The sequence below is a fragment of the Schistocerca serialis genome, chromosome 4 (assembly GCF_023864345.2).
Source record: "Schistocerca serialis cubense isolate TAMUIC-IGC-003099 chromosome 4, iqSchSeri2.2, whole genome shotgun sequence".
NCBI classification, from domain to species: Eukaryota; Metazoa; Arthropoda; class Insecta; order Orthoptera; family Acrididae; genus Schistocerca; species Schistocerca serialis.
Genome location: NC_064641.1, coordinates 309,446,097 through 309,469,873, shown reverse-complemented (window position 1 = coordinate 309,469,873; position 23,777 = coordinate 309,446,097). Strand labels below are relative to the sequence as shown.

The 23,777-nt window shown below is 41.3% G+C and overlaps 1 protein-coding gene across 1 annotated transcript in view; it reads left to right on the top strand.

Annotated features, from left to right (window-relative positions):
• Positions 1-328: 328 nt before the first annotated feature.
• Positions 329-23,777, top strand: part of LOC126474000 (peroxisomal membrane protein PMP34-like) — a 71,033-nt gene continuing 47,584 nt past the window's right edge. Inside the window, exons 1-3 of the mRNA XM_050101390.1 lie at positions 329-688; positions 1,264-1,324; positions 1,402-1,468. Coding sequence (XP_049957347.1) covers positions 623-688; positions 1,264-1,324; positions 1,402-1,468 — 194 coding nt within the window. The 5' untranslated portion in view covers positions 329-622. The remainder of the gene's footprint in view (positions 689-1,263; positions 1,325-1,401; positions 1,469-23,777) is intronic.

The window sequence follows — 23,777 nt, the reverse complement described above, 5'->3', positions numbered from 1 at the left end:
GACTGAAGTTGTCAACTTTTCTACAGTCGTTATACAAGTACGTTTTTAGCTGTCAACGGACATTTCTCTTACGTAAGTGGCAGTTCAGAGTCAGCACTAGTAATTACCGTATCTGCTGGTCATTGAGAAGCTATTAGAACTTCGCGCTCCAAAGGTCTTGGGCTGCCAACATCATAAATGTTAGCTCGTAGAATGCTTAGTTTCGACGGTGAGGGCATCATCGTAGTAGTAACGTCTTACTGATATTTTGAAACGTTTCGAGTGTAAATGTTTCTGATTGTACACAGTAAAATGCTTAGTACGCGATTTGGAAAGAGTCACGAACGACAACAACAAATGAAAACCTTTGGTTTTTAAAGGGTTGTCAGCGTGCATCCTTGTTGGGGACGAGAAGTGCAAATCATATTAACAGAGAAGCGGTATGACGATGGGTGTAAGTGTAGGGAAAGGATTTAAGAGATAGTTTTTTCGAATGAGCCGAAAAGAATTTCGGGCGAGTTTTCTTCATGAGATGTGTAAAGTTAAAAAAGATCTTTTTTGTGAAAAAGTTCGGTGTTGAATTGTACCGGCAGTATTAAAATAACTTTGTGGTTTAATTGATACTGGTGTAAATTTACTAATTATGAGTGACCGTAGCAGGAATTTATTTACGTACGAGACACTTGTCCATGCTATGGCAGGAGCAGCTGTAAGTATGAATATTTACACATCAGTGTTATAAATACAGTGGCAAAAAACTGTGTTACTGGCAGCTGTGTTTAACTGTGCCAAAATGCAAAGTGGAGAGGAACACAAACATCAAATAACAAATTTGGCAATATTTTATATACCGGTACAATTATAGAGTATGCAGTGGCCGGTAGCTGCCACTGCCGCAGGAAGTAGTGAATTTGTATAAGGAAAAACCACTGTTTGTATTCTGAGTTTTCGTTATTATAAACTAACAAATGGTGAATTGATATTGTCGTGTGTCGAGAAGTTTGTCGCTGTAACTTTTTTCCAAGTTAACGACTGAGTTTTTGAAATGAAGACGTAATCGTGGCATATTTAAGTTGCCGAAGTAGAAAGCCTCAGTTCCATACATCAGTTGCAAATCTAAAAGAAAACTACGAAATTGTAGTAGTACTGCACACACAAATAGATTTTCTTGCCCTTTGCTGTTGGTTCAAAGTAACTTTTAGTTTGTTGCTTGCCATTAACATTTTACTTGGTAGCATAGCCAAATAAATACTACCCAATTACATTTCTGTTTCTGGTTTACAGGGCAGCGTTGTTGCGATGGGGACATTTTATCCATTGGACACAGTGAGAGCGAGGTTACAGTGTGAGTACACTTTGGCTACAGTATTTGGTGAGCATTAATGTGCTGGGTGTTTGACTGATAGATTTGTTTATTTCCAGTGGAGGACACACGAGAAGCAAAGAATACACTTTCTGTATTGCGTGAATTGGTAGCAGAAGAAGGCTTGTGAGTAAATTGTGCAATTTTGTAAACAGTTGAGATAATGATAAATAATATTCTACTCTTATTTCACTTTAATTGGATCAGTTACTGTAGTGCATCATTGTATCATTCAGTTGCATTGTATGCATGTTTCAGTTTCATGTCATATGGGTAAAAGATTTCACAAGCAGCAACATAGTTAGAAATACAGAAATTTCTTTGTTTATTTCCACTCACTTGTTCGTCAATACCACGTTGATGAAATTCTGCATTTTAAGATGTTGCCAGCATTCCATTTTGTTTTCAGATTTAAGGGTGGCCAATATTGCCAGAAATCAATAGTCTAAATACAATATTTCTTGACCATAGACAGAAAATGTAGAAATAAATTTTTATAGATGATTGTTTTTGCATCGCCCATTTAAATACTGGATTATTATTATTTATTTCTTTATTTTAAAAATAACTTACAATTGTGCCACTGACTTCATTAAGAAATTTTGGAGGTAGCATGATAGCTTATGTCTTATTGTCACTAGATTCTTCACCAATGGGCTGCTTAGTTTTTTGTTGACAGAAGTGACAATTTCAGGGACACATCTAATGTAATCAGCAGCACCTTTCTGTGTGGCAGCCCTGGTTTCCAAACTCTCTATTGTAGTCGCACATATACAAAAGTGCACTCCACAAATGCATATCACAGTCATCCACTGGTAAAGTTTCACATTTGAGGCAGCACATGTTGCAGTGGTAAATCATGTCCAGTAAGACCTTGTTAATTAATAAATGTGAAATTCCTGCACTTCCCACCATTGTGAAACATGAGAATTTCCTTCTGGAAAGTGGGAAGTAAGGAATTGGATGAAGTCTATGATCAAACACAGCCATTATTTAATTATTTTCTGAGAAACTAAAGACTAGTGAATATTATTATTACTGGTGCTGTATTATCTTTTTATGTGCTATCACATCAAACTGTGTGAATTCACTTTAATATTATTCGTTTGGCAGACACATCTGCTATCAACCATAAACAATTATTTTTACGTGTTAAACATGTGGTACAGCCTTGTTGCTCTACTTCATCAATAAATGTATATATTTCACATCTACATCTATACTCTGCAAACCACTGTGAGGTGCATGGGAGAGGGTATGTACTGTTATTAGGGTCTCTTCCTGTTCCATTAACGTATGGGGCGCTGAAAGAATGATTGTTTGAATGCCTCTGTGTGTGCAGTGATTAGAATAATCTTATCTTCACAAACCCTATGTGAGTGATTTATAGGGGGTTGTAGTATATTCCTCGAGATAGACTTTTTTGGGATAGTTTACATCTATCTCCATAGTCTTCCAATTCAGTTCCTTCAGCATCTGTGACACTCTCCCACAGATCAGGTAGTTCACATGGTAGAGGTGTTGGCCAACTGTTGCAGGATGAACTAGGGTTAGGTTACTTGGTCACAAGCTTTTTAAACCTAGAGTAGGTCTGGGTCAGGTGATAGAGGATGTATGAGGAGTAAGTAGGTTCACTTTGCAAAGAATTCACCCTAATTATTCAGTTGAGAGTGACCTGGTATTAAAATCTTCTGCTAGGAGAGTTAATTTAGAGGTGGAATAGCTGCGTGGTTCAGGTATGGGGTCTCATATCAGTGTGGTTCCTGTTGACTCTAACAGCAAATGGGACTATACTAGGCATGGCCTTCACCCCAACAGGAAAGTGAAAGAAAAACTGTCTGGGCTAATAGCAAATAACTTGGGAGGGGGGCACTATCACAAGTAGTGAAGTACTAGTGGTTACAAGTGACAGAAAAGTTTTTTTTTTTTTTTTTCAAAAGATGTTTCGATACAGTTTGAAAATGGCATTCACGTTGATAAGTCAGTCAGTAAGCAAATTTTAATGTGCACAATTCATGCAGACTGACTCTTATTGATTTATTGATACTAGTGATACTCAAAAATTGACTGGAAAATGAGGTTAATCCAGTTGTATTTCAGTCATGGCAAAAAATCAGTTATCTTCATTGTGTCAGAATATCCGAGGTCTAAGGGGTAAGCTTAATGAGTTGCTTATTTGTGTTGAAGAATTAGAGCTGAGCAAACCAGTTGATATAATCTGCCTCTCTAATCATCATGTGATCACTGGTATAGATACTTTAAATGTTACAGTATTCAAGTTAGCTTCTTATCTGTAGAGAAAATATGGAGAAAGGAGGGGTTGCCACATTTGTCAGAACCTGTTTTGATTTCAAGGATATTGATATTAATAAATTTTGCTCAAAGCAGCACTTAGAAGCTTGTGCAACAGAATTACTATTTCATATTAAGTCCTTTATAATAGTAAGTATATACAGATCACCTTGTTGTTGTTGTTGTTGTTGTTGTTGTGGTGGTGGTGGTGGTGGTGGTGGTGGTGGTGGTGGTGGTGGTGGTGGTCTTCAGTCCTGAGACTGGTTTGATGCAGCTCTCCATGCTACTCTATCCTGTGCAAGCTTCTTCATCTCCCAGTACCTATTGCAGCCTACATCCTTCTGAACCTGCTTAGTGTATTCAACTCTTGGTCTCCCTCTTACAATTTTTACTCTCCACGCTGCCCTCCAGTACTAAATTGGTGATCCCTAGATGCCTCAGAACATGTCCTACCAACCGATCCCTTCTTCTTGTCAAGTTGTGCCACAAACTTCTCTTCTCCCCAATTCTATTCAATACCTCCTCATTAGTTATGTGATCTACCCATCTAATCTTCAGCATTCTTCTGTAGCACCACATTTTGAAAGCTTCTATTCTCTTCTTGTCTAAACTATTTATCGTCCATGTTTCACTTCCATACATGGCTACACTCCATACAAATACTTTCAGAAACGACTTCCTGACACTTAAATCAATACTCGATGTTAACAAATTTCTCTTCTTCAGAAACGCTTTCCTTGCCATTGCCAGTCTACATTTTATATCCTCTTTATTTCAACCATCATCAGCTATTTTGCTCCCCAAACAGCAAAACTCCTTTACTACTTTAAGTGTCTCATTTCCTAATTTAATTCCCTCAGCATCACCTGACTTAGACTACATTCCATTATCCTCATTTTGCTTTTGTTGATGTTCATCTTATGCCCTCCTTTCAAGACCTGTCCATTCCATTCAACTGCTCTTCCTAGTCCTTTGCTCTGTCTGACAGAATTACATTGTCATCGGCGAACCTCAAAGTTTTTATTTCTTCTCCATGGATTTTAATACCTACTCCAAACTTTTCTTTTGTTTCCTTTACTGCTTGCTCAATATACAGATTGAATAGCATCGGGGAGAGGCTACAACCCTGTCTCACTCCCTTCCCAACTACTGCTTCCCTTTCATGTCCCTCGACTCTTATAACTGCCATCAGGTTTCTGTACAAATTGTAAATAACCTTTCGCTCCCTGTATTTTACCCCTGCCACCTTCAGAATTTGAAAGAGAGTATTCCAGTTAACAGTGTCAAAAGCTTTCTCTAAGTGTACAAATGCTAGAAACGTAGGTTTGCCTTTCCTTAATCTTTCTTCTAAGGTAAGTCATAGGGTCAGTATTGCCTCACGTGTTCCAACATTTCTATGGAATCCAAACTGATCTTCCCCGAGGTCGGCTTCACCAGTTTTTCCATTCGTCTGTAAAGAATTGGCATTAGTATTCTGCAGCTGTGACTTATTAAACTGATAATTCAGTAATTTTCACATCTGTCATCATCTGCTTTCTTTGGGATGGACGGATCACCTTAGGGAATTTTAATCTCTTCATAAAAAATCTGGAGTCTCTGTTGTCCCAACTCACAGTAAAAATCAGTGATTGCTGGTGATTTTAATGTGGATGTATTGAAAAGCTCTGTCAGTGAACAATTATTACAATCAGTAACACTATCATATGGTTTAGTTCCTACTGTGAACTTTGCAACTAGGATATGTAAATGCTCTGAGACTGCTATTAATAATATCTTCATATAAAAATCTTGGGGGGAAAAGACATATCACAAAACCGATAGTAAATCGGCTATCTGATCATGGCATGCAGCGTCTTGTGTTAAATGTTAAAACTTGTCAGGAGACAAAAAATCTATTAAATCTGATTACATGTACATAATAAATCAGTCAGAAATTGAGGAATGCAGGAAACTACTCAACGACATCAACTGTATAGGTGTTTACAATACTTCTGACTCAAATGGAAAATACAAAGTATTCAGTAATAAAGTTACTTTCAGTTTTGAAAATTGTTTTTCACTAAAGGTAACTCAAATCATGCAAGGAATAAAGATATCATGTGGGGCAAAAGGAGACTGTATCTACTATCTAGGAACAGCTCTGATGATAGCATTGTAATGCATTACAAAGAATACTGCAAAATATTGAAGCAAGTAATTCAGACATTGAAGCAGCTTTGTTACGAGAAAAAGATAATTGCATCAGGCAACAAAATGTATGGGATGTAGTGAAGACAGAGACAGGTGGAGCCAAAAAGGAAGAGGAACAGATAGCTCTAAAAATAAAATAATAAAATGAGACTTTGGTAACAAGTGCATATAGTGTTGCAAACTTTTTAAACAATTACTTAATTTCTGTTACTGACAGCTTGGGGTTAACAGGTTTGGTAAATAGTGCAATGGATTATATGAGACCAATCTTTAACAATAACTTCAATAAAATGTGAATGACACTCGCGTCTCCCAAAGAATTAGCATCCATCGTAAAATCCTTGAAATCTAAGTATTCTAGTGGGTATGATAACATATCAACGAATTTAATAAAAGAGTGCTCATGTGGGTTGAGTTCTACCTTAAGTTATTTGTGTAATCAATTTCTTATCAGCAGAACATTTCCAGACTGCCTAAAGTATGCCAAAGTTAAGATTCTTTACAAGAAGGGGGATAAAAAGGTACCTTTACACTATCGACCAATTTCACTTTTGCTGGCTTTCTCAAAAATATTTGAAAATGTTATGTTCATGTGTCTCTGCAAGCATCGGACTGCAAATATATGTTGTCCAAGTCACAGTTTGTGTTTCTTAAGGGTTCTGATATAGAGGAACTATTTACACGTACAGTGAGAATGTACTTAATTCATTAGCTAATAAATTGGAGGCTACTGACATTTTCTGTGACCTGTCAAAAACCTTTGACTGTGTGAACCACAGTATTCTCTTAAGTACATTGGAATGTTATGGTGCCACCGGCAATGCTGCAAAATGGTTTGAATCTTACGTAACAGGAGAACAACAGCAGTCCTATTACACTTCCCTGGGGCACTCCTGACGATACCCTTGTCTCTGATGAACACTCGCTGTCGAGGACAACTTTCTGGGTTCTATTGTTGAAGAAGGCTTCGAGCCACTCACATATCTGTGAACTTATTCCATATGCTTGTACTCGTTAACAGCCGGCAGTGGGGCACCGTGTCAAATGTGTTCCAGAAATCTAGAAATATGGAATGTACCTGTTGCCCTTCCTCTATAGTTCTAAGTATACCGTGAGAAAAGGGCAAGCTGAGTTTCACATGAATGAAGCTTTCTAAAACCATACTGATTCATGGACATAAGCTGCTTAGCTTCAAGAAAGTTCATTGTATTCCAGCTGAGATTGTGTTAAAGGATTCTGAGGCAAACAGAACTTAGGGATATTGGTCTGTAATTTTACAGGTCCGTTCTTTTACATTTCTTGTATACTGGAGTCATCTGCTTTTTCTTCCAGTCCCTTGGGACTTTGTGCTTGGCAAGAGTGTCATGATAAATTCAAGATAGGTAAGGGGTCAGTCCCACAGAGTACTCTTTGTAAAATGGAAACGGGATTCCATCTGGATCTGGTGAGTTATTTGTTTCCACATCTTTAGGTCACTTCTCTACACCAGGTATGGTTACTTCTATGTCATCCATACGGGAGTGTGTCCAATGGTCAAATGACGGTGTGTTTGTACATTTCTTGTGCATGAATGAGTTCTTGAATGTGAAATTTAAAACATGGAAGCTTTAAACCCGTGTAGCGAATTTATATACAACTAGAATTTTCTCTGGTTCCCTGCTAGATCTTGTGCTAAGGTGTGACGGTAGTAGTTGTTGTATGCTTCGCACATAGACCTTTTCACAGACACACAAATCTCTACAAACCTTCACTTGTCATCATTTGTGTGTCCTCTTTTGAACCTAGAGTGCAACAGCCTCTGCTTTTTCAGCATCTTACAAATTTCTATATTAAACCATGGTGGACCTTTTCCATTCTTTATCCAGTTACTAGGCACGTAACTCTCCAGGCCACGATTTTCGATGTGGTTCAACTTTGCCCATAAATCCTCTGCATCCATCTTACAGGTACTAAGTGATGCCAATTCACTGTCTAAGTAAGATGTTAATAACTTATTATCTGCTCTCTCTAGCAGTAACACTCTCCAAGCCTGAAACTTCCTTGCAGATTAAAACTGTGTGCCGGACCGAGACTCGAACTCGGGACCTTTGCCTTTTGCGGGTAAGTGCTTTCAGTCCAGCACACAGTTTTGATCTGCAGGAAGTTTCATTTCAGCACATTCTCCGGTGCAGAGTGAAAATCTCATTCTGGCCCCCCTCTAGCCTTCTTTACTGATTTATTAACTTTCGTAATCATAGTTGCTATAATGACATCATGATTGCTAATCCCTGTTTCTATACTGACGTTGTCGATAAGGTCCAGCCTATTTGTAGCTACAAGGTCTAAGATATTTCCATTGTGGGTGGATTGCCGAGCTAGCTGCTGAAGACACGTTTTCAGAAAACGTGTTCAAAGGTATTTTGCATTACTGTCTGTCTGTACCCCTCGTAATGAACCCATAGACGTCCCAGTCTGTACTTGGCATTATTGCATGATCTTAGTATTTACACATTATTGACTGTAGACTTTCTTTGAATGACTCTAGAACTGCCACAGCGGAGTTGGGTGGCCAGTAAAAACATCCAACAATTAACACAGTTTCACCTACACCTGTTATATGTGACCAGACGACTTCACTTCACACTCAACTGCGACCTCAATAGAGAAAATATTTTTGTCAACTGCAATGAAAACTCCCACAACTACGGCCTCTAATCTGTCCTTCCAATGTGCATTCCATGACTCACTAAATGTATCACAGCTTTCCAGTTTGGGCGCAAGAACTTTCCTGGAGGGCAGTAAATTCAGGAACTTTTTTATGAATACTTCAACAGTTCACTGACAAAATTGTGACAGTGTGTCTGTATTCTGAACACTGTTTGACTTTCCTTGCTGTAAATCAATTGGTGAGTGCTCATCAGAGTACCTCAAACTACCACCTAACCTAAAAAAAACCTTATGTGCACTCTACAAGTACTCTGCTAACCAGAGTAGCTGCTTCCATTGTGTAGTGCACCCCTATCAAGGGGAGTCCTACAAATCTCCATGTCATAATGAAGGTCCAGAAATCTGCAGCCAAGACCATCATAGAGTCGATGAAGCCTTGGTTGAGATCCTCCACTCGGCTTCAAACCAAAGGACCCCTATCAACTCTGGGAACGATGCTGCAAATTGTGAGCTCTCCTTGCACCCTGTAGGCGAGGCTTGCAGTCTTCACCACCTCCGCCAGCTACCTGTACAAACTGAGGATTGCGTCAGAACTCATGTGTGACAGGTGGTGTTGGTGCCGATGTGAGGCACAACTTCAACACGACTTAACCCTGCATGTTCAGTAGGCACCAACACATCTCAGATGAGGCCCCCTGGCAGACATATTGGCTTTCTTTCCAGCCCTGAACACTGTCTGCCTAAGGGGCTCTATAATGTGCCTAACCACCTGTTTTACCCAGAACTTACGGGTAGTCACTGTAGAGAGAATAGTTGAGTGTAGACTACTTTAAAGTGTAGGAGGATACGCTAGCAAAGCTGTTTTGAAGTCCTAAAAGAATGCTGTTACATATTGATAGTAGTTTACTGATGCTAATTAGCTCAGTAACTGACAGAATAGGTTTCTTAATTAAAGATCTTTGTATTTTAACCACTGTATTGTGCCACAGTCCTAGGTTGTGTTCATTTTAAGGTTCAGAGCAAGTATATTGATAACTGATCATTGCTTGTATCTGGGCACGGTGCCCAGATCTACATCTTATTATCCAAAAACAGTAGTGAAGTGTATGGCAGAGAGAACTTTGCATCGTACCAGATGCAGGGGCTTCTTCTCCTTCCATTCACGAATAGAGTGCAAGAAGAATGACGACTTAAATGCCTCTGGTTGTAGCATATCCCTATTTTTCTCACTTAAAAGAGGGCTATTCCATGTCTAGTGGTCTAATTTTGGAAAAAAGTTCCCACATGACCATCATGGACTTTGGATTTTGCTGGACTTTTGTATGAACATTCACACATGTTGCCAATGAATACTGGTAAAGATTTACTTTTGCCAATTTAATACTTGCAGAAATATAGTCATTTGTTTGCCCCATGTGCAGCTATCAACAGTGCACCTGTGAGTTCTCGCCAACTTTGAGACATGATACATAGGTTGGAACTTAGTGGCAACACTGCTCTGGAGACACTATGCAGTGGAATCTACTATTGTCACTGATAGCATACGTTGTTGACCTTACCTCAAAGCAAATGGACTTGCCTGTCCCACATCACCAATGAACGGAGTTGGATCAATATTGAATGTGCCAGAGGCCGTACAGCACGACAGTGTCATCAAGGTCTTCAAGAGGCGTGCGGGGAATCGGCATTGCTGTACAGAACAGTGGCACGTTGGGTAAAGGGTTCAACACAGGTTGGCAAACTGTGGCAGACATGCATTGGGCAGGTCGTCCTAGCGTCTCAAGAAGTGCATACTGTTGCCACGTTAGTGGGCAATGATCGACACCATATGATTTGTGAGCTCGCCCGCGAAACTGGATTAGCGCATACGACTGTGCTTCGCATCCTGAAGGAATGCCTGGCATGTGAAAAATTACATCCCCATGGGTTCGGCATGACTTGATGGAAATGCATGAGGGGATGCATTACAATGCTGCTCAGGCGCACTTGGAGCACTATGAGTGTGAAGGAGAGGCTTTTTTATGCCATATCGTAACACTGGATGAGACATGGGCCACATCGTACAATCCAAAACTGAAATGCCAATCCAACGAATGGCGTCTACAAGTTGCCGCGAAAGTTGAAAGTGCGTAAGAGCCCCAGTATGGTGAAAGTTATGCTAATTCTCGTGTACGAATGTCATGGTGTTATCCTAATGCATTATGTTCCTCCACGGCAGACCGTCAGTGCACAGTATTGCTGTTCATTTGTGGAGCACCACCTGTGACCAGCTTTGCGAAAGAAGTGTCGACACTTTCTGTGCAAACCACCCAACATTTTGCATGACATTGTGCGGGCGCATACAGCGCAAGCTGTGGCTGCTCTGTTCGGTCTGTGGGATTGGAAAGTACTGTACCATCCACCTACTCCCCGGACTTACGTCCTTGTGACTTTGATTTGATTGCAAAGATGAACGAACCACTTCGTGGCATTCGCTTCAGAACTGTTCCAGAGATTAGACAGGCAGTAGACTGCTCCATTCGCACCATCAACAGTACAGGCTCTGCTAACAGTATACTATGCCTTCCACATTGCTGGCAATAGGTTCTACACAATGCTGGTGACTACTTTGAAGGACAGTAACAGGTGCAAACATATAACACTTTTGTATCGGTTGTGAATAAATAGTTGCCACTATTTAAGTTCCAACCCTCATATATCCGGTAACACTTTCTGGAAAGAAACAAAACTAGTCAATCTTGTCCAACTTTTTGCTCTATTAAGTGAAATAATGACGAAAAAAAATTGCTCAGTGGTTTACATATGATTTGAAGCAAAGTTGATAAAAAAATAGATGCTCAAAAAAATGCGAAGTTTAGCTTTTTATATCTCTGGGAGTAATGCAGGAAGCATTTGAAACTTTGCACAGAACAACTTGCCAAAACAGGGTCATAGAATATAAAATTTAGTTCTCCTAGTGCTTTCCAGTAGCTCATAAAATGAGGGCAAAGTTAACGATTTTTCTAAAACCACCAAAAATTGCTATTTTTTTGACCCACTTTTACAAAAATATGTATTCTGCAAACTCATTTTAAATGTTTTAATTAAAATGACCATGTTCTTAACCACCTAACAAACTATATTTGGTTTTACACCTTGTTGGTCTTTTTTAGGGCCTTATATGCAAGCATATAAGGCCCTAAAAAAGAATGACAAGGTGAAGGAGCATTGCAAATGAGCCCGGTGGTACTCAAAAATTAAATCTGACATTGGTTATTATGTTCTACAGTTGTTTAGTACTCCCTATAGAAGATAATATCAATAGTCTTGATGACTTGGAAATGAGCATGAGTCAGAAAAACTGCAAGTAAGTAGTCTTTTTTGACATCTCTACAGCATTCAACTCAACAAAATCCATTGTATAAAAGTAAATGAAATGGAATATGGAATCCAATAAAAAGAATAGTTTTCCTTTTTTTGTGGCTCTTATAATTTGAGGGACATCATCTGGCTGGTAGTATACGTTTCCTTATGACAGTCTGCAGCAAATTAATGAATCAGTAAAAAATTCAAGTAGCTTAAGATAAACATAAGTTTAGGACCCTAAGAGAGACCTTTTCTATAACTTAAAGCTATATTGACCTCCCCTGTGGGTCTGGGGTTTAGAATATGCCCAAGGTCGTAAGAGGCAACTAAAAGTAGTCTCACACTTTTCAGACCTATGAGTTCAGGTTCCAGTGTATGGTTTGACCTTCCACTTTCAAAATTCTACAGAAGTGCGGACCATATGGGGAAGGACGCCTTAGGTGGTGCACGAGTGCCCTTAGATTCAATCTCCTAAATCACTTGTCGTGGCTTTGCATCTCCACCTGTGATTCAACTCTTTGGGCGAGGACACTTTCTGGGGTATGTCATCATCTTCTGTTGTCTCCTGGGTATGCCACCTTTTAACGTCCTGTCCGAATTTTAATACACTGGGCATTGATCTTGGCCTGCCATGTACTCTGGATGTCTAAGGACATTTGATTATGCTGTTTTCTTTTAATCCCTTGTCTATTAATGTGCCTTTTATAGTGGTGTCCTATTTAGTTGCTTTTTTAACATTGTGCCTTGCAGTGCATTCATAATTTAGTCTGGGTGCTAATGACCACTGTATTTGTGCACCCTAAAACCAAAAAACAGAACGTTGTCTCCTGTCCTCTTCCACCCCCATGACAATATTGGATTTCTCTGCACCCAATATCCAGTTCAGTAGCCAGTCTGTTGTGGTGGGGCCATCATGTATCCATTTGGTGGTAGCCCCTGACAACACATTGATCGCACTACTGATGCCTGAGCTGTAAACTCCCCCACATATGCCTAGAAGTAGATGCCTGTCTTCCTGGGGAATCAGGACTCCCATCAACGGCCATCATGCCAGTTGGCCTTTGCTGTGGCTGGGTGGCACCCGTGGGGAGAGCCCGTGATCGGAGTGGGTGGCATCAGGGCAGATGACCTGCAATGAAGTGGACAAAGTCATCTCTTGCTGGTGACCGTATGGCACCAGTAGTCTCTAAGAAGGGCAAGATAGAATACAGTGCCAACAGGTATGACCCTAAATCGTTTCCCTCCATCAGTACACCATGGGAGGAACATAGAGCTACAGAACGGAGAGAGCCATATTCACCTTGGATTTTAGTCTGTAGAAGAACTGATGGGGACTCTTTTCTACCGACAAAGCCTCAGTTTTTTGTTTAACACCTTGAGGATAAGTTTGGAGAAGTGACAGTGCTGTTCAAGATGCGAAGTGGCGCCGTCTTGAGTCAGACAGTATCCCCAGCCCAATCCCGAGTGTTACTCGTCTGTGACAAGCTGGGTGATATTCCTGTTTGTCACTCCCCATAAAAGCCTCAAAATGGTCCAGGGGATTATTTTCCATCATGGCCTCCTCTTGCAGTCTGATGACGAGCTCTGTGCCAATTTAGGATGGCAGGTGTTCATTTCATCTGGCGCATTTACAGGGGACCCAAAGACAACAGGGTTGCTACCAGTGCCTTCATTTTGGCCTTGGAGGGTGATTCATTGCCTGAAAAGGTTTACCGCTGTGACATTAAACCATACATCCCTCCCCCTACGCGCTGCTCTAAGTGCTGGAAGTTTGGGCACATGTCTTCCCGCTGCACTTCCAGCGCCACATGTCGAGACTGCAGACGTCTGCTGCACCCATATACTCCATGTGTGCCCCCTCCCAGGTGCATCAACTGTGGAGAGCACCACTCCCCCTGCTCACCAGACTGCCCAGTACACCAAAAGGAGCAGAAAGTTAGGGAATAAGAGACCCTGGACCAGTTGATATACACAGAGGCTAAACGTAAATTTGGAAGATTACACCCCATTCGGTTGACATCGAAATACGCTGCAGCTACATCACCATCACTGTCACCATCGCCATCCCAAGTGCCTGTGGTTCCCCACTCTGTGCCACGAATACATCTGCCCCCTTGGTGGTAAGGGGCAAATTTTCCTCCATTGCTCCCAAAGCAGCTACGTCGGGAGCAAGGCCCCCTCCAAACACATGGGACATCAGTCCCCTCTCCCCCCCAGCCGGAGAAGCAACAGCCTCCTCCAGTTCCTCTTGTTTGGAAGGGATCTCTTGGGGCCCTCTCTTCCAAGGTCTCCTCTAATGCCATGGAGGACACTCGCCATGGCTCAAGGAGCCAAAAGCTGCTGGATGGAGAGCTTCTTGGTCTTCCTCCGTGCCTGAAGCTGCTTCGGAGAAATCTTCCCAGCAAGCCCCTAAAGTGAAGTGAGGGAGCAAGCAAACTAAGAAGAAGTCTGAAGCTTTACACCTACTTTCGGCATTGCTCTCCAGGAAACCTGGTTCCCGGCAATGCGGACTCCTGCCCTTCGTGGCTGTAAGGGATATTACAGTAACTGTAGCAACTATAATAGTGTGTCAGATTGAGTTTGTGTCTATGTCCTGAACTCAGTATGCAGTGAACCTGTGCCCATTCAAACCCCTCTTGAAGCTGTGGCTGTCAGGGTTAGGACGACGCAAGAAATAACTGTCTGCAACGTATATCTTCCTCCAGATGGTGCAGAACCCCTAAAACCTTTCCTACTTTTGGGAGATATTAACGCTCATAACCTCTTGCCGGGTGGCACAGTTCTTACTGGCCGAGGCTCAGATGTCGACAATTTAGTCGCAATTCGACCTCTGCCTCTTAAATACAGGTGGCCTCACATATTTCAGTATGGCCCATATTCGGCCATTGATCTCTCGGTTTGCAGTCCTGGCTTTCTCCCATCTATCCACTGGAGAGCACATGACGACCTGTGTTCCTGTCACCGTTGAATCTCCCCCACACGGTAACATCGATTTTGGTGTTAGAGCAGGTAACTACAATGATCATTTCTGCGGCGGAAAACGCAATCCCTCGTTCTTTAGGGTGCCCCTGGCAAAAGACAGTCCCTTGATGGTCGCCGGGAGTCGCTGAGGCGATTTAGGAGCGTCGGCGAGCTCTACAGCAGCATAAGCAGCACCCTTCCCTGGAGCACTTCATAGCCTTTAAACGGCTATTTGCCTGTGATCGCCAGCGTATCAAAAGGCAGAAACAGGAGTGTTGCGAGAGGTATGTGTCAACCATTGGGTACCATACGTCACCTTCTCAAGTCTGGGCAAAGATCAAACGAGTTTTTGGGTACCAGACCCCAACAGGAGTTCCCAGTGTTAACATAAATGGCGTGTTACCTACCGACGCAAATACAATTGCTGAGCACTTTGCTCGCACTTCTGCATCGGAGAATTACCCCCCAGCCTTCCACACTCTCAAACGGCAGATGAAAGAGAAAGTCCTCTCGCTCACTACACGCTACAGTGAACCCTATAATGCCCCCTTTACAGAGTGGGAGCTCCTCAGTGCCCTTGCACATACCCCGACACAGCTCCTGGACCTGGTCAGATCCACAGTCAGATGATTAAACATCTCTCTCCTGACTATAAGCAACATCTCCTCATGATCTTCAACCGGATCTGGTGCTTTGGCATCTTTCCATCGCACTGGCGGGAGATCACCATTATACTAGTGATCAAACATGGCAAATACCCACTTGATGTGGATAGCTATCAGCCAATCAGCCTTACCAAAATTCTTTGTAAGCTGCTGGAACATACAGTGTGCCGGCGGTTGGGTTGGGTCCTGAAGTCATGTGGCCTACTTGCTCCGTGCCATGGCGGCTTCCGCCTGGGCCACTCTACCACTCATAATCTCATGTCCCTCGAGTCTGCCATCCAAATAGCCTTTTCCAGACACCAACACCTTGTGTGTTTTTTTTACTAAATCTGTATGACACTGCCTGGCATCATCATATCCTTGGCACAGTATAAGAGTGGGGTTTGTGAGGCCCACTCTCGATTTTTATCCAGAATTTCCTGTCTCTTCGTACTTTCCATGTCCAAGTTGGTGCCTCCTGTAGTTCTCCCATATACAGGAGAATGGGCTCCCGCAGGGCTCTGTTTTGAGTGTATCTCTATTTTTAGTGGCTATTAACGGTTTAGCAGAAGCTGTAGGACCATCCGTCTCACCCTCTCTTTATGCTGACAACTTCTGCTGCTCCACCAGTGGCGCCTACAGGGAGCCATCCACAAGGCGCAGTCATGGGCTCTAGCCCATGGCTTTCAGTTTTTGGCAGCAAAGTCGTGTGTTATGCACTTCTGTCGGAGTCGTACTGTTCGTCTGAAACCAGAACTTTACCTTACTGATAATCCCCTCATTGTAGTGAAGATGTATTGATTTTTATGACTAGTTTTCAATGCCCGATTGACTTGGGTTCCTCATCTTCGTCAGCTTAAGCGGAAGTGCTGGCAGCACCTCAAGCCCTCCGCTGCTTGAGCAACACCAACTGGGATGCAGATTGCTCTATGCTGCAGCAACTATACAGAGCCCTTGTTCAATCCCACCTCGACTATGGGAGTGTGGTTTATTGTTCAGCGGCACCCTCAGCATACCGTTTACTCTACCCAGTGCACCACTATGGCATTTGACTTGTGACGGGAGCTTTTAGGACGAGTCCAGTGACCAGCATCCTTGCGGAGACTGGAGTTCCTCCATTGCAGGTCAGGCGTGCACAACTGCTTGGCAGTTATGTTGCACACATTCGTAGTTCCCCTGCGTATCCGAATTACCGTCTCCTTTTTTTCCCACCCAAGGTGGTTCATCCCCACATCGCCGGCTCAGGTCAGGGCTTACAATTGCACTTCACGTCCGATCCCTTCTATCTGAACTGGAGTCCTTGCCTTTACCACCTATACTTGAGGTCTAATCGCGTACACCTCCATGGTGTACACCTAGGCCGCCGCTTCTCCTGGACCTTTCACATGGCCCAAAGGACCCGGTTCACCCCGCAGCTCTCCACTGTCGCTTCATTTCGATTCTTGACATGTACCGAGCCCATGAAGTGATGTACACCGACGGCTCGATGGCTGATGGTCACATCGGCTTCGCGTATGTCCATGGAGGACATACTGAACAGCATTCCTTGTCTAATGGCTGCAGTATTTTCACTGCAGAGCTGGTGGTTATATCTCTTGCTCTTGAGCACATCCGTTCATGCCCTGGGGAGTCGTTTCTTCTGTGTACTGACTCCTTGAGCAGTCTACAAGCTATCGACCAATGCTACCCTAGTCATCCTTTGGTAGCGACCATCCAGGAGCCCATGTATGCCCTGGAACAGTCTGGTCGTTCAGTGGTGTTTGTGTGGACCCCAGGAGACAGCAGAATGCCAGGCAATGAACTTGCTGACATTCTGGCCAAACGGGCTACACGGAAACCGCTTATGGAGATCGGCATTCCAATAAGTGACCTGCGTTCATTTTTGCGTCGCCAGGTTTTTCGCCTTTGGGAGACGGAAGGGCGTTTCTCGGTACGCACAACAAACTGCATGCCATTAAGGAGACTACGAATGTGCGGCAGTTCTCCGTGCGGGCCTCTCGCAAGGACTCTGTGGTTCTCTGCTGGCTCCACATTGCCCATGCTTGGGCGACCCATGGCTACCTTTTGTGTTGTGAAGACCAGCCTCAGTGTCGATGCGGTGTCCAGTTGACAGTGGGCCTTATTCTGGTGCACTGCCCCACTTTGACTGCCCTGCGACGAAATCTTCAATTACTGGACTCGTTGCTGCTAATTTTAGCTGACAATACCTCATCGGCTGATTTAGTTTTACGTTTTATTTGTGAGGGTGGGTTTAATCATTTGATCTTAATTTTAGCACATGTCCTTTGTCCCTCTGTGTCCTCCACTCTAGTGCTTTTAGGGTGGAGGTTTTAATGTGTTGCAGAGTAGCTTGCTTCTCCTTTTTATTCTCATAGTTAGCCAGCCATGGTAATCTGTTTTGTCATTTTAATCTCTTCTAACTGTGTCTTGCGTTTCTGTGGTTATCTTCTCCCCTTTTTTTCCTTTTAAGCGTTTGTTGCCCTTCCGTCATTCTTGTGGGTTTTCCTTTCTCTTCATTTTGTGTTGTCAGTCTTGCTTGTTTTATTCTCACGCTTGTGGCATTGTTTTATTCAGAATAAGGGACCGATGACCTAGCTGTTTGGTCCCTCCCCCCCTCTTTTAAACCAACTAACCAACCTATATTGACCATTCACTCTTTTAAACCAAGCAACCAACCAACCTATAATGGCCATTCAGAAATATGAAAAGTTCTCAAGTACCACTACCAGTCACGAAATTTGTTAACTACTAAATTATTTATTTAATGACATGTTTTGATGTGATACCTCATCGTCAGACTGTAGTGACATTACAAAAACATTAAACATAAGTGTATACAGATATCAAAGTTTCTTTACATGACTGCTGCAATCATCCTGTGAAGAGAAAGGAGGATAGTCTAGTAAGAGGCAATTTCACTTTGTATATTGGTCACCTCGAAACATGCCACTAAATAAATAATTTAGTAATCAGCAAATTTTCTGACTGGTAATGGTATTTGAAAAGCTTTGAAGACCTCTTCTAGATTTGGCCCCTAAAATAGAAATGTATCATCGGCTTGGGATTCTGTGTAAAGAAATCCTTATAAGTTTTGGGAACATGTGGCAGAGAAACTCGCTCATGGCTGCTGTTGCACAGCTATCGTACATGGCTCCGGTGGCGTTGGTGGGGACGCTAATTTTTTTCACTTGAAAAGGAACCAGCTATGGTTAAGGCACCATGGGCCTACCAACGTATTTACACAAATTTTTATATCTACACTAATGTTCTGCCGTAATTGTAAACTATGTTAACACAAAGTATGCTATACCCTAAACAAGAATTAAAGTACCCATCACTCAATCGAAAGATATACTAATAAGCCTCCTATAACATGAATCCATTCCATAAAATGTCAGAAAGACTGCTGTGAACTTAACCAAAATTTTCACAATGTGACAGTGGTGTAAATTTGCAGGCTGTTTGTACAGTGTGTCATCAGCTGTTATGAAACAATTTTACTGCCACGATCTCTATTGGCTTGGCAATACACAGCTAAACTGTGAAGTTGATAACCTTTTGAGTCTGTTATTGTAGTTTTGATATTGCCCACCAGAGAGTGCTAAACAATAATAGAAAATAATAAAAGATGTCGGATTTAATATGAGTGCAGAATGTGGGCCCATCTTAAATGAGTCTCCACTTTGTCATGTTTTAGGGCCTTATAAGCTTGCATTTCAAAACCAAATATAGTTTTAAGGTAGTTTAGAATATGGTTTTAGTAATGAAAATGGTTTGAAAGAGCTTATAGAAGTCACTTTTTCTGTAAAAGTGGGCCAAAAGTAGCTATTTTTGGCATTTCTTAGAAAAATCATAAACTTTCCCCTCGAATTGTAACCTATTAGAAGGCAGTAGGACAGTGAAATTTATTTGAAGACATTGCATTGATGAGTTATTCTGTGCTATCTTTCAGGTTTATCCTGCAGTTACATCCATTGATATAAAAAGCTGAACATCACATTTTTTCAAGCGTCTATTGTTTTTTCAGCTGCAGAGGCCCATCATTAGGAGCGTTCAATGCACTATGTGTTCAGACACAATTGTACTCTGCCTAGCATTAAAGTTTGATGTTATTTCCACCATAGTTCGCTGCCTGTCCTGTTTTACCAGTTTGCCCAGCCTACAATGTCCAACATCTGTAATGAGGTATGGCCGCCCAGTTCCATGATGTCTGGACTTTGTTTCAACTTGGTTTGGCCACAAGTTGAAGATACCCGTCACAGCAGTCCTCAACCACCTGAAAAGTTGAGCAGTTACCAAAATGCTTGTGCTGAGTCTCCAGGCCATCGCAATCAAATTCAGATAAATCGCGCCTTCCCCATACTACACACAGACAGAATGCTCACGAATACTGCATGCCCCATGCGTGTGTCTGACTAGCAGTCATTCCTTGCCAGATGATGGTGCTATCGCTTAGATGGCTTTATATCGATAGTAGGTTGGTGGTTGTATTGCTCTGGTTGATCAATGTATGTCCGATATTTGACAACCTCTGTCTCCGATTATTTTTTATTAGGTTTATTATTCGTTATTGTGTGTACTGATCATTAAGAGCAAGTCTCTTTTGATTCCTCCCTCAAAAGTGCAGTGTCTATGAAAGAGTTACATTGTTGTTGTTGTTGTTGTTGTGGTATTTGGTCCAAAGACTGGTTTGATGCTGCTCTTCATGCGTCTATCCTGTGTGATACTGTTCATCACTGAATAACTAGTGCAATCTACATCCGTTTGAATCTGCTTATTGTAATCATGCGTAGGTCTCTCTCTAAAAAATTTTTGCCTTAGACTTACATGCAGTACCAAATTAACAGTTCCTTGGTAACTTGACCAGTTCCTTCTTTTAGTCAAGATGTACTATAAATTTATTTTCTCTCCTATTCATGTTGGTACCTACTCATCAGTTATTTGATCTACCTGTTCCGTCCTCAGTATTAAGAGTATTACACAAATTGTAAAAATGCGTATAACTGAAGTGAATTAACGGTAAAGGAAAGATAGGGGTAAAGTCAGGTATAGACATAAATAGAAATGACAGCCGGCCAAAGTGGCCGTGCGGTTAAAGGCGCTGCAGTCTGGAACCGCAAGACCGCTACGGTCGCAGGTTCTAATCCTGCCTCGGGCATGGATGTTTGTGATGTCCTTAGGTTAGTTAGGTTTAACTAGTTCTAAGTTCTAGGGGACTAATGACCTCAGCAGTTGAGTCCCATAGTGCTCAGAGCCATTTGAACCATTTTTAGAAATGACAAAATTGCATTCAAAATATGAGGTTCCTTGATCTGACATAAGAGGAGAAAGAATTGCAGGAAATAATGTTGGTTAAGGGATTAACCCATTATATCCCAGAATTAATTTTAGATTTTGATAAAATTTAACATCCACCACCCACATGGGTTAATTATCACATTATGAATGTTAATTTGTGATGGTAGCCTTAAATTCATAATTTTTTTACATATGATATACCATACGGTGGGCAGTAAGGGATAAAATTATTGAGGTATGATACGTCATACGATGGGCAGTAAGGGATAGAATTCCTTACACAATTTTATCACAAGTAATATGCTGAATTTTTCGTGATTATCATTCATTACATTAATAAATGAATAAAAAGTACAATAATAATTTTCAGGTATTGTAATGTTCATTGTATTTATATTTTAAGGTTACATTATTTATTTATACATTAAATATACATGGCAAAATCATATAGTAGAATCAACAAAATAACTGTACTGCATTACATGAATAAAGTAAGATATTACAATAATAAAGGACAAATGGCAAAAATAATAGTTTATTGGACAATTTAGTCTTCTTAGCGCCAGTGATACTAAATGAAACTCCACTTTGGATGGAGTCCCACATCGAATTTTACACAGTGAAATTTTGTGCATTTACCACATTGCCCACAGCTTCTTTGTGTGTTGTGCTCATCAATCATGTGTCCAGCATTATCAAATCTTATGTCTTCTGGCAACTGTGACAGAAATCTTGGCCTCACACCTCTTGGCTTTTCAATGTTGGGTGAAGTCAGAATTGAAAATACAATACGTCTGGTAAATTACATGAAGCTTACATTATTTAGCTGCCAGTATAGGATCCACATATTCACAACAGCACCATTTAAGAGGAACCTGATCATTGGCCAGTACCACTTTCGTGATCTTATACGAATGCAATATAGACTTCGTAGATTGTCAAAAAGATCTACCCCTCCTATGAGGTGATTATATTCCTATATGAGGGAAGACTGTAGTATGAAAACCTTCTTTCTTGGGTCTCTATTCCACCTCAAGCATTTACTTTAACCTAATATACCTTCATCCAGTACATTTGTCCCCAGAGTCACTTGACTATTGTCGTTCCATCTTACAAGTGTGATAGAATTTTCTGTATCACATAACACATGAATAGCGTCTTCTTTATATCTGGCATGTGTGCCTTCTCCAAGTGGTCATTTCTCAGGGTTCGTATGCATTTGGTTCCATTTGAAGTAAGAGATTCAAGTAGGGGCACGTTAAAGTAATTATCAATGTACACTGTGCTGTTCTGACGAATGTAGTCCACACAGAGCTTTTCAACTACAGAATGTCCCATTGGCTTATGGGGATCTCTTTGACTTGCTCCAACATATGGCTCACTTTAGATGACCTATCCATTAGATGTAGCTAAACACCCCATTTGAAACCATAGCAAATTGGTTTGCCTCTTACAAACTGTTTCACAAAGTGGTGGCCATAATAAGGCTCAAAGGCCTCATCCATGGAGAAGTTGACCCTAGAGACTCTATGATGTCTTGAAATTTCTATTTAGATGTGAAATTAATGGCCAAACCTTGTAAATTTTTTCTTATTTTTCGGTGCTGTCATTATCATTGTCATCGAAGAATCTGTGAATTTTGTCAAAAGTATTTCTGGAGATAGAATTCGAAACAAGGACATTGTTTGTGTCAGGTATGGTCTCCCAGTACATATGTCTATGCATGACAATACAATCTCCGGATAACACCAAAATAGCAATGTATTTGTAGATATCATGACTTATTTGTATGTTGTGTCCCTTTTGAGCAGCATATTTTACTGTCTCTCTCATCAGAATCTCAACCAAATCAGCATCAAAAACTCTACGAAAAAGATCTATTGGAGTCAAGTTTGATGTGTGGAGATGTATTACATCAGGTGTAGGATCACGAGATACCTCAAATTTTTGTGAAGAGTCTAGTCTTTCTTCTATTCGGTGTCTTGCTTTCCTAACTCAAAACCGTGATCGTGATTTGAAACAGCAGGTATTTTTCTCTTGCGTGGATACAGATGTAACATTTTCAACAAGGCTGTCAGAATTTACTGATCTTATCTCTGCGATGTGTCCCAGAACCTTCTTAACCTTCTTCTCTAAACCAGCAACAGTGGCAGGTTGTCTTTATGCGTCACTACCTGCATCATCTTTATCAGTCCTCGCCAACATTCGGCAGAACAAGTACAAATTCAAGCTCCTGACATGTATCAAATGTGTCAGACAAAGTTTCATCATCTTCTTCTGTGGAGAACAGGATATTTAGAACCTCTTCGTAGTCCCTAGCTCCTTTTCCATATTATATCTGAAATAAATCAGACCAACTGCCCACCCCACTGTATGATATTTCATACATAAAGATATAAGCCAGTACCACAACAAAGCAATTCCAATTTGTCATATATATTGCATTTAAGTATTCAAATTACTAATCTGTAATAATATGAGCAAAATTATGAACCTGGACATCATAATTTTATTATTATGAGGGTGATCCCAAAAGTAAGGTCTCCTATTTTTTATAAGTACATAGACCTGTTTATTTCTACAATGGTTTACATAGACCTGTTTATTTCTACAATGGTTTACATCAATTTACAGCTTGAACATTTAGCTATTTTTCAACATAATCACCAATTCTGTCAATGCATTTTTGTAGACGCTGTGGCAGTTTTCATATGCCCCTATCACACCAGCTCGCCGCCATGCTGTTCAGAAAGTTATGAACCTCTTCTTTCACCTTGTCATCAGAGCTGAATCACTGGGACCACAAATAACCCTGACAGGTACTGTGAGACTCTGAAAAAACTCAAACAGGCAATTCAGAACCGGGGAAGAGGAATGTTGAGCAAGGGCGTACACATTCTCCGTGACAACACTCGCGCACACATCGCTCGGCAAACTGTTGCTCTCCTGCAACAGTTTCAGTGGAACATAATCACCCACCTAACTTATGGTTCTGACTTCTTGGCGCGCCATGACTATCATCTGTTCCGTAGGTTAAAAGAACATTTGGCTGGAAAGAG